The following is an 11,805-nucleotide window of genomic DNA, read 5'->3' as shown; positions in this document are numbered from 1 at the left end:
GAGGCTGACAATGGTGGGCACTCCCAGATGAATCGCTAGATAGCAGAAACAAGTGGTGGATGACCATCGTCGACACGTTCTATCGTAACGAGGTCATGCTGGGAAGAACGATGTTAGCAGCGTTCAAAGCCACGTACGGCCACATTCCCTTCGATCCGGAAGCGGACGCGAGTCGCGGCAGAAAGCCAAACCGGGAACCTACCTACCACGCTAGGAGGAGACCGAGGACGGAGTCACTGATCGCCGACGAAACGACGCATTCAGCCAGACCATACACCTCATAGGCAAACAAGAAGTCTCGTAACCTAGAACCGGCACCTAAGGAGACAACCGGACGAGATCAAGTCCAAAAAGTCAGAACAAGCCAGCGTAATCTAGACAAACCAAGTGCTGGAGGGGAAGGAGAGGAAGACGTCGACTCACCAGACCTAGAAACCAAAGATAAAGCTACGAACAAAGAAGACAAAGACTCGGCAAATCCAGAGGAAGAGATTACCTTTATTGATGACCAACAACTCCCAAACAACAGTCGTCTTAAGCTGTCACACTGCTTTCATCAACGAATGACAAAACTGAAGTCTTTTGTACCCCTGACGGTTTTCAACATGGACTGGATAGACCGTGACGCGGAAAAAGCTAGTCAGAAGAAAGTAAAGAGCGTAAAGGAGTTGCAAGAAGGCGACGACACCATGACTTACTCAGGTTTAACGCCGAAAGACGAGCTACTACTCTCATATGGAGACTGGCTTGATCACATGGATTTATTCATCCGCTACGTGGACGAGTACTACAACATAAAACAATGCGCCGAAAATTTCCGGAAGCATAAGCTGAACGTCATCGAAATCCGGAGATCAACGTCTTGCTGGATGGTGGCTTTACGTTACTGCATTAAGGTCAGGAAGCTGGTGATGCAGTACAGGCTGAAGGGAGGCAAACGGGTGATGAGCAATGCCGGAATCCTTCACGAGGACATCCTCAGAGCTGCAAAAGACAAGGCGGAAGTGATGGGCAAACGTAGCCACACGGACAACCCGTACTCCAGCGTATCCGAGACTTCAGAGCACACGGCGGCGAAAGAGCGGAGCCTGATAAAGCGAGAATTCGCTGCCGCCAATCAAGGCGGAGGAAACCCGAGCTGGAAAAGCCAAAACCACGAATACGTCCACGGTGGGAAAAGAGGTGGTAACAAGTTCAATAGAGGCAACAGCAACCGAGGTGATAGGAGGGGTAACCAAGACCGAAACAACTCACACGGTGGAAGTAGGTTTTACCCAAGAAACCAAATGAACCATGGTTTTCAATCATTTGGTCACCAGTACCAGGCACCGCCAAGCGTCAATTATTCCCCGTACAGAGGCTATCACTACCAACCGTACCCGTATGCAAGCGGAAGCAGCCAAGGTTTCCCCCAAACAGGCGCGCCACCAGGTCCAAGTGAACCTGGGAACCAACTCGCGATCGTCCCAAAACCGGGAACGAGCAACGGCAGCAGTCAAGGGGGAGCCCTGGCAATAATCCACAGGAACAACCAAAACAAACAATGGTAAGCTAAAATAATCCTTACTTGCCTTTCCCACCAGTTCCTTACTTGTTTCATATCCCCGCACACCATCAAATAAAGAAAAAAGAAGATCTGCAGCCTCGGAGGCTTTTGGTTTCAGCCGCTGGCAGAGGGGAGAAGGCAGTAATTGATGATGCCAAATCAAGAGGGCCAACTAGCATTAGTTTTTGTTATCCCCCATCTTACAAGTTACTCCACTCACCATATCAAGAGTGTAGAGAGGCAGCTGCATGAAATGAACATCTTTTGCAATTATACAGAGCACGATGTTGTGGAAACTGCCACATATCCGGCAAAGCCAAACAGACGCAAATGAGAGAAAATGAGCCAGGAAGAGAATCAGTGAAGAGAGAGAGAGCTTGACAAACATTGACGCAATCCTATGCAGAAGAAGATATTGACCCTTCACGTATTGACCTCCCACACAGCGTGATAACCAACGATCGTCCCGAGGAAGTTAGAGCGGGTAGAGAAAGTCTGACGTTTAACTACGATCTGGCCCGAGACAGAAAGAGGGAGAAGGGGAGCCCCGGAGTAGTCGCAAGTGGAAGTCCAAACGGTAAGCCAGGACAAAAAGCGTAATCGAGACCATGTTTCAGAACTGACTCTAGGAGGAACCAAATTAGATAAGGGAGGAGAAAAATTGACCCCAAAGCTAAAGCCGAACAAGGTTTGGCCGACCGAGATAGCATGCAAAATGGATCTGGTTGAATGGGAGAGGATGCTACGGAAACACAACATACTTGAAAAGCATCAGAAGATCTTGGTTGGTTTCCGAGAAGGCTTTGACCAGGGGATACCCGACCACAGCCTAGACAACCTGGAATACTACTCGCCACCTAACCACGAGAGGTCAATAGAAGGTAGCAGGATCATGGCAGAGAAATTACAGAAGGAGCTAGACTCAGGTAGGATGAGAGGACTCTTCACGATGGAGGAAGCGCTACACTACCTCAGTTTTTTTAGAACGAGCCCAATGGGTGTCGTCACTAACGGTGATGGCTCCAAAAGAGTGATAAATGACTTATCTTTTCCGAAATACGATGAAACAACACCATCCGTGAACTCGTTTGTCGACAAGATGAAGTTCAAGACTACCTGGGACGATTTCGCGAAAATTGCAACCTTCTTTGTAGAAACAGAGGGAGAGCTCAAACTGGGGATTTTCGATTGGGAAAAGGCATATCGCCAAATCCCAACCCACCCGAGCCAGTGGAGATTCCTGGCTATCCGCACCAATGACGGTTTCATCATCCTGGACACAAGGGTGTCCTTTGGAGGGGTGGCCGGATGCGGGAGTTTTGGGGGTCCGGCAGACGCCTGGAAAGAATTGATGAAACAGGAGTTTGAGTTTGCAGCAGTATTCCGCTGGGTCGATGACAACCTGTTCATCAAAGTGAAAGGAAGCGGCAACACAAAAACCATGGTGGACGTGGTGAAAGCGAGCGCGGCGTTAGGTGTCAAGACAAACGACGGGAAGTACTCCGAGTTTGCGATGGAACAAAGGTACATCGGTTTCATCTGGAACGGACGTGATAAGTCAGTAAGGTTGCCGGAGGAAAAGCTAGCAGAGAGGAGAGCTCAAGTTGACGAGGCACTGAACCAGATCAGGGCGTTCACTTACCAAGAAGTTGAAAAACTATCTGGGCGACTGCAGCATCTGACATACATGCTCCCGCAGATGAGGTGCTTCACCCCGAACATACACCACTGGATGGCTACCTGGGTGAACAAGAAGGCACCGCGTCAGATGCCAAGCAACGTGAAGGAAGATTTGTGGGACTGGAAGAGAATGCTAAAAAGTTTCACAAACCATAAACTCCTCCCGAAGAAGGATCACCTAGACCTAGGCTGGGTCGGCGACGCGGCAGTGACGCACGGGATAGGGGTTATCGTGGGTGAAAAATGGGCCCAGTGGAAGTTGAGAGAGGGCTGGAACTCGACAGACGAACTCAGAGTCAAACGTGACATAGCTTGGGCCGAAACGCTGGCGGTACGTTTGGGCCTTGAGATGGCGGCAAAGTCCGCCGACGTGAAAGGAAGGAGGCTAGTCTTCCTGACCGACAACACCACCACGGAGGGAGTGGTCCGAAACCTAAAGTCAAAACACGTAGCAGTTAACAAGGAGTGGAGAATCATACGACGGAGGCTAGTAGAACCCGATCGCGATCTGGAAGAGAAGAGAGTCGACTCACTAGGAAACACGGCCGATGCACTCTCCAGAGGGGTGAGAATCGGAAGAGAAGACCGCGATTGTCTACAGATAGAGATACCACCAGATTTAGTAACTTTCATCAAACACTCAACTGTCGAAAATGTCAAAGCAAGACAGAAAGAACGAGAGGCCTAACTTCAAGAAAGCAGTAGACCAAATCGAAGACGAGGAAACGAGGAGAATCGCTAGCCACATGGTAGGTGGTGCCTGGGCCGAGTCCACTCTACAGGGCTACAGCAGCGCAGTAGCAAAGTTCAAGGAATATATCCTTGATCAAAACAAAGACTGGGAAACCGCTATTCCAGTCAAGGCGGTGGATATCTACGGGTTTATAGTGTGGGCCGGCCAGTCGGACGCCAAAAGACACACCACAGCGAAACGATTAGTCAAATCCAAGACAATCGTGAAATATTTGGCAGGTTTACGTGCCTGGAAAATGGCAACGAAGCTCGTACCACCCCTCCTGGACCAGAGAGTCATCAACGCCTTATTATGAGCAACTGAGAGGGCAGAAGAACAAGTATGTTTGGCGAACACGGGAAAAGGTGACAAAGTGGCGAACAGCGATACAATTCCAATCATGGTAGGAGAGCTGATTGGGCTGGTATGTGATTTCGCTGGGAGATTGGATGTACAGGAGGCTATATCTTCAGCAGCGCTGGTGGCATTTTGGGGGATGATGCGCCTGGGAGAAATCACAAGGCAGTCTAGGAAAGAAGGAATGTTAACGTTTGGTGATTTAAACTTCAAAGGGACCGGAGGCAAGAAAGTCGCGATACTTACCCTATGGAGGGCGAAGACAGCAAATCCCGGTGACGTCCAAATAATCAGGATCCCCTCTCAACCTTCAGTCCTCAATCCAGTGGCAGCTTTAGAGCGGTTGATAAGTCAAAACCCAACATACAAACCAGACGAGCCTCTTTTCGGCTACGGTAGAGGTAAGGCAAGAGTGCCGCTATCCAGGAGGCTATTCGTCAGCACGCTCGAAGAGAGATGGGGTGATGCAGGAGTCCGAGTAGGAGGTTGGTCCGGGCACTCGTTCCGGGTGGGAGGTGCCTCACTACGCTGGAATCTTGGTTGGAAGAAGGAACGCATCATGGAGCAAGGGAGATGGAAGTCCAAAGCGGTCAAGACATACCTGAAGGAATACTCCAAAGACGAAGTTAAGATGACTAAAGATCTTTTATGGTCAATCGATAAACGAAACATAGCAAGTTCACGGTCTTCATAAGAGTCAGAAACGGGAGCGGTGAGTGATACATCCAGAAGTGACCGAAAAGTTATAGAAACTGACTAACGAGGACGTTTTGGGTTACAAACAGAAATTGGTTAGAGTACCGGAAGAAATAAGCGATCAGCCGGAAGGACAAGACGCCAAAAACCTGAGCGGCATGAAATTCACAAGCCACCAAAACCTTAAAAATAGAAGTAGATGTTAAACAGATTGTAGATCCCCAATACAGTTTAATTAGGAGCAGATCCCCAATACAGTTTGTTCAGGAATGACCTCTACCCCAAAAACATTGATGATCCATCCTGTTCGCCTTGCGACAAAAGTCACCCAGGGCGGTTTCAAAACTGAAATGTCCGAAAAACCTTCACCAGGGTGGTGAGGATAAGAGCGTAAGAGCAACAGAACAGTAGCTCCCAACGAGTCTGGGGTAACTCACCAAGCTGAGTCTCGCCGGAAGCCACAGCAGAAGGGTGATGGCGACTCAACCCAGACTCGTAGCTCACAACATCCCAGAAACGGTCAGCCGGGCCTTTTGCGTAGGCAGGAAAGTTTTCCGGCCCGCGCAAAGCCAGGCAGGCCGGCGGCCCGCCATCCCGTAACGTTCTACCCTGGATGAAAGCATACAGAGTAGAACGCGGGTGGTATATGTGAGGATACACATATAACACACAACTAATGTGCCATGAGAGGAAACTAGCCCACTCAAAATGGATAGGTGCCGCCAACCAAGGAACAACTTGGCGGCTAGGTCCATGACTGGGGCAGTGGTTGGAACGGCTATAAGCATATGCCTATAGCGAGACCATGGCGGCGAGCTTGGAAAAATGTTTTTCTTCGAGGAAAGGAAAACATATCGCTATCGTGCGCTCCAAGCTCGAAGACCGCCAAGCCCAACACACCCAGTTTTCCTCATTCACATTTAGTATCAATTTCCTAAGTAATTTATCTGTTTATTCTTTGACATACCACCCACCCACCCAGCGAAGTCAACGGTCAGCCGGGCCTTTTGCGTAGGCAGGAAAGTTTTCCGGCCCGCGCAAAGCCAGGCAGGCCGGCGGCCCGCCATCCCGTAACGTTCTACCCTGGATGAAAGCATACAGAGTAGAACGCGGGTGGTATATGTGAGGATACACATATAACACACAACTAATGTGCCATGAGAGGAAACTAGCCCACTCAAAATGGAAAAGCAATAAAAAAACTGTTGATTGTTCCAAAAAGCTATAGACACAAAGTCCTCAATCTCACAATCGCAAAACCACTTTTGGAATTTAAAAAAGGTGAGTTTTGGCAGAGGGGATAGGTTTTATAGATCTGATTTGATTTCCTTGTTTTCAGGGATACGCACCATACTGAAACTTCATGGGGCGTGTTCTGCTTGCACAGACCAGGTAGCATAGAACAACGATCGTTTTGAAACCTTGCATGTGATAAATAGTTTCACAGATCACCTTCTCCGATTTGAAAGAAGCCTGACTCCGGTCCGGAAAACAAGTTGCCCAATTGGTTGTCTCTATGCGGTACCGAAATCCTAAGCTTAACTCCGAAATCCCAACTTCCACGGTCATATCCTCAGAGTCGAAAATATGAAGATGGAGTAACCGTATTTATGTATTATCAAGTTCCAAGGCTACCGGATGTAACGTTTATATCGCAGATTGTGGCCTTGACGGGGAGGATGCAAGATTATCTCAGCGAAGTGATCTCAACCGGTTCGAGGACATTCGTCTTCTCAACATGCACTCTCCGTTGAAGTGTCTCCGGTTGACTATTTGTTGAAGTTTATGGCTATCGCTTTGGCTATCAGTGCATACTTCCACCTGACCCAATCCTAACTTGATGCCATCGATGACAGTTGTCAGGAGCCGGTCTACCCAGTCCACGAAACCGACAATCCCAATGGCTCACAACAATAAGATAGGTAGCAGTCGGCAGGCCGTAGAGGATAGAGTTGCCGTTACAATTATATTCATATTCAACCCATAATCGCCACCTCCCTTGCCTGAAGTTATGCCATTTTTCTTTGGTTGAATTTTTCTTTCCCGGAATCTCAAGAGTTACTCATTCTCCTTCAATAAACACTTCGTTTAATCATCCCGAGTCTGGCTGTATACAACCCTCGTAAGTGCGCTATATCGTATCTTTTGCTATGAAGCCTACTGATCTCCCATTGTTTTTTTTAGATCTCTGGTGCCCTGCCACTGCATAATCTTCCGGCCCAGAACATGCAAAAATACATTATCCTTTCCTTCTGGGCTTTTGTTAGCCTTCTCAGCTCCGTGTCTTCAAAAACCCTCCCAATTCAAAGGATTGGTCGATATCTTTATGACTCCCAAGGAGTCCGATTTTACATCAAGGGGGTCGCTTTTCAAAAACCTGGCGCTGTAAGATTTCGAGTGGTCCCCTGTGTCCTCAGGCGTACTCACTTTGATCGATTGATGCTGAATCATCACATTTGATAGCTCAATCCCAGCTCAGCCGAACACAGCGCTAATGGCGGCTTTCCTGAACCGTCCAATTTCATTGGTACGTGAGAAGATTTTATGCTATGGCAAGAGCCACAAGGGCTCATGTTCAAAAAAATTCAGACTCCCTCGCGGATAACACCGCCTGTCGCAGCGCAATCAAAAATTTCAAAGAGGTAATTCTATCTTGCTCGGCTCAATTTGAAAGACTGCGTCTGTTTTCTGAAATCACTTTACTGCACCGAACCACTCCTTGATTTACCGTAGTTAGCAATCAATACTATACGTGTTTACTCCATCGATCCAACGAAAAACCACACCGAATGCATGAATGCCCTCGACGAAGCTGGGATCTACGTAATAGCTGACACAAGCTTGCCACTAAATGGTTCCATCAACCGAGCTTCACCCTCCTGGGATGTTTCTCTGATGGAGAAGTACTTTCGACAAATTGACAATCTTAAATCATTTCCAAACCTCTTGGCATTCAACATCGGAAATGAGATTGTGACTAAGGAGGTCAGTGCCACACATTTCTCATAGTATATTATCATATCTTTCGACTTTCCGACAAACCGAGTCCTGCTTTTGGCCTTCCGAGCTTGATCGTACTCCCTTCAGCTCGCAAGGCTGACATTTGAAAACTCGCTCGAAGGAAAATATGAATGCAGCACCTTTCATAAAAGCCTCTGTGAGGGAAACCAAAGCTTACCTGAAAAGGGTAAATTCTAGCGCTCTAGTATCATATGCCTCGACAGATGGCGGTGCCTATACCATTGACCTGGCGTATTATTTGACTTGTGGTGAACCAGAAATTTCTTTGGATTTATATGGTGCGAAATCTGAAATCTCCATCTTAAGCTGTCAATGTGCTCACAATTGGCTTGATCATTGTTCCAAGGCATAAATGTCTATAGGTGGTGCGGTGACAGCAACTTTCAGAGCTCCGGTTATGCGGCGTTCAACGACAACTTCAAAGCCCTGCCCACTGCACTGTACATGTCCGAGTTTGGCTGCAATACCGCCCCAAAGAGACTTTGGACTGAAGTACTGGCTATATATTCGCCTTTAATGAGTGACGTATGGTCAGGAGGTAGTGCATTTAGCTATTTTCCTTCTTTGCAGGGCTTTGGTAAGTCATTCTTCAAAGCACATCAACTATATTTATATGTTTTGAGCGAATTTCTTGTTCACACAGGTTTGACTACAACATCCAACGGAAGTGATCCACAGACCAATGATGATTTCAAAAGACTCTCTCAGCAATACTCTAAAGCGAAAGGGCCAAATTCTCCTACAATAGCGACTGCCAAGAACATGAATACAACTTCAATATGCAAAAACACGCAAGGAAGAGTTCGTCTCGCAACTGATGCTAACTTACCCCCCACGCCCAACCTAGACGCATGTACATGTGTGGACAATACGGTATTTTCCTGTCAGGTTAAGCCGGACCGAAGTCCCGCTATAATAGGGGAGCTTTTAGACTTTGCCTGCGGTCAACTCGGTGGAGATGGGATATATAAGGTTGGAAAAGGCTGCGATGCGATTGCTTCCAAGCTAACTACGAGGGTCAAGGATCCGCCCGGAATTCTTTCAACATGCTCCCCTCAAACAAAGCTCAACTACGCCTTGTCGCAATACTATCGCAGTCAAGGTAGTTCGGCTCTTTCCTGTGATTTTTATGGAAACGCGACAATTGAAAATGAAAAGGATAAGCCTAAGTCAGGTACTGAGATTGAGCAGGCAATCGCCAGGTGTTTCCAAGCTCATTCTCCCACATTGAATCGGACTTTGACTCCACAACCTTCGTCCGCGACATCGGGCAAGAGCAGTACTGGAGCTAATCCAAGGATCATAGGTGGCAAGCAGATCTCTTCATCTCGGGAGGGGGCTAAAATTTCAAGCGCGAATCATGATGGTGAGTCCTTTTCCGATACAAAAAATGTGTATTGGTATGAATTGATAAACAAACTCTGCCCATGTCCCAGGTGCCACGAAGCAAATCTATATAATTTCTTTGGTGTTGGTGGTTCTTTCTGCTTATGGAATGCCCATAATATGAGCTGTTGCATTCCAACCCTGGCTTAAATTTGTGTTACCACTGGCACCACCACATAATTCAACTCCCATTAATATTATTACCTGCATCTTGAATACAGTGCCAGAATCTGTACACCCAAGAAGTGCTTCAGTATTCAAGCAGTGTGCTTGCCATATTTTGTTATGTTATGAAAAATTTATATCTAAAGTTTGTTTTCTTGTTTTCTGCCTCACAATCACAATCCAAAATTGATCTCAGATATCCTAGCTTTAATCATGATGTATGAAGTCAATCTTAGTTATGTCTTTGCTAGTGTGAATTCTATGACTTGTTCATTTTGAAAGAATAGTGGCTCATCTGTTGGAGTAAAGCACAAAACAATATCCTTATTAACACAAAGAAGAATAGTTGAAACCATGCTATTTCAAACCTGCAGTGGAGAAACCAGAATAATGGTTTAGTTCAAGGGAAACTTGTGAATGTGATGTAAAAGATTTGCAAACAAGATTTGCACTTCAGAACAGTTTCAGACCTGTGCACCACAATTTAACTTGATCAGGTTTTGGACTTGATAATTCCCCTGGGGCTATGAAAGCCTGCCAGATACAGCACACACACACAAGTCATCAAGCTTTTATACTTGAACTATATTTGAATATTATTGATAATCTTGGAGCAGACCTGCTGCATTTTGAGATCTGTTTTTGTTTTAAAACTGTCTTGTGTATTTTGGCTACAGGATAATGCGGGTTCAATCAAAACAGTCATAGAAAGCTCTGATTATAATGGAGGGAGAGAGATTGCAATTTAATCTCTTACTTGAAGCTGGACCATTCTGGTGGGGACTCATTCTTATCCAAAGAATGTGGTCATCTTTTCTGCAGACTTGATAAGGCAAGAAATGTAGTGATTTTCCACAGAATGCCCAACCTGTTGACCAACAACAGTTTTTCTTGGTATTGATTGGATGAAAGCCGGAAGATCAAGAGGCAGATTTACATCAAGCAATATATTGATAGAGTAAAAGGTGTAAAGGTTGCTCTGTAGAGTATCTTTAATTCCAAATCTCAAAAACAAACATGGTAGAAACATACTTACCATCAGTGGTTTGTTCATAGATACTTCAAGGTTCTTCAATCTGTCAGAGTTACAGGTCAAAGGAAAACAACTAGACTAAAATTTGAACCGGCAACCTCAGTATCAGCTGAGACACATGCTAGAGTGCTGACTTTATCTCACACTCACACCCAGCACTACTTTCAGGGCCTAGGGTGTGGTGAGGACCATGGCCTATACCCTGCATGGCCTGCCAGATTGGGGACTTGATTACATACAGCCTTACTATAGCGCCACAATGAAGCCCCACCTTCATCACTTGAGCATGTTGACAATCCAGAAAGATCAAGCAGCAGTGAGCATGATACAGACTCAGGAGACATCATTGACTCCTCTCCATCACCTCCACACACCATGGCAAATCCAAAATTTGAAGGATATCACTTTTTTCTTTCAAAGTAGGTGAGGTTTGATAAAAAACAAGCTCAACCAAATAAGACAATCAATTTGAGCAACAGTCTTGCTTAAATTATATTTAAAACAAGATCCAAGTTCATTTCAATTTCTAAGCTGGTTTCCAAACATTTTCAATGATCAAATTCAATGCAATATGGTGTTAAGCTAAAGTAAATTGAGTTACTCACCTGATTTTTGAAAATCATACAGGGAACAAGACCAAAATTATAATTGATTTGTATAGAAATTGGGTGCTAACATAGTAGTTTTGCTATTCCTAGGCTTACCCTTTTTGACTCCATCATGTTTGACTTGAGAATAATTAAGGGATTGAGAATTATGATTTTGAAAATTGATAGGAGAGCCAAGTGGTTAGGTGGATAACCAGAGGCCCGTGAAGGGTATCTGCACCTCGCCTAAGCCTCTCTGAAGGGGGGCTTAGTTATACTGGAAGTGCTGCAAAAGCCAAGGAGGGCACAGGGCAAGGGCCACAGTCTGGCCTGTGCCCTGGCCCTTTCCATGGCTAAAACTGTGATTTCACAAGTCTTTGTGGCATCAGGTGTGAGTGTGACCTTTACCAAACTGCGGGAAAAACAGTGGTGTCAGTCCAAATTGTGCCAACATGACGTGAGCCATGCGTTTACCTCAGCTTGAAGTTTACGCAAAGGTGTTGTCACACCCTGGCCTGATGTATTTCACCAATTGGGTGAAGCCAACCATTTGGTTAAGGTATGCCAACAACTACACTTGATTCAACCCATTTATTGCCAA

At 46.1% G+C, this 11,805-nt stretch overlaps 2 protein-coding genes across 2 annotated transcripts; both read left to right on the top strand.

Moving 5' to 3' along the window:
* Positions 1-1,286: 1,286 nt before the first annotated feature.
* On the top strand, positions 1,287-2,146 carry MELLADRAFT_101334 (uncharacterized protein; the record flags this gene model as incomplete). Its single annotated transcript, XM_007403892.1, has 2 exons — positions 1,287-1,546; positions 1,993-2,146. The coding sequence occupies 2 exons, from the start codon at positions 1,287-1,289 to the stop codon at positions 2,144-2,146; spliced, it is 414 nt and encodes a 137-aa protein (XP_007403954.1).
* Positions 2,147-7,238: 5,092 nt separating this feature from the next.
* MELLADRAFT_32187 (glycoside hydrolase family 72 /Carbohydrate-binding module family 43) lies at positions 7,239-9,569 on the top strand (the record flags this gene model as incomplete). The annotated part of the gene is made up of 7 exons (XM_007403893.1): positions 7,239-7,397; positions 7,476-7,539; positions 7,602-7,654; positions 7,746-7,997; positions 8,134-8,311; positions 8,380-8,610; positions 8,677-9,569. 7 exons carry the CDS (start codon positions 7,239-7,241, stop codon positions 9,567-9,569), a joined length of 1,830 nt encoding a protein of 609 aa, XP_007403955.1.
* Between the last annotated feature and the right edge of the window lie 2,236 nt (positions 9,570-11,805).

Source organism: Melampsora larici-populina (genome assembly GCF_000204055.1).
Source record: "Melampsora larici-populina 98AG31 unplaced genomic scaffold MELLAscaffold_1, whole genome shotgun sequence".
Taxonomy (NCBI): domain Eukaryota; kingdom Fungi; phylum Basidiomycota; class Pucciniomycetes; order Pucciniales; family Melampsoraceae; genus Melampsora; species Melampsora laricis-populina.
The sequence above is the reverse complement of the archived record's forward strand: the minus strand, read 5'-3'. Positions and strand labels throughout refer to the sequence as shown.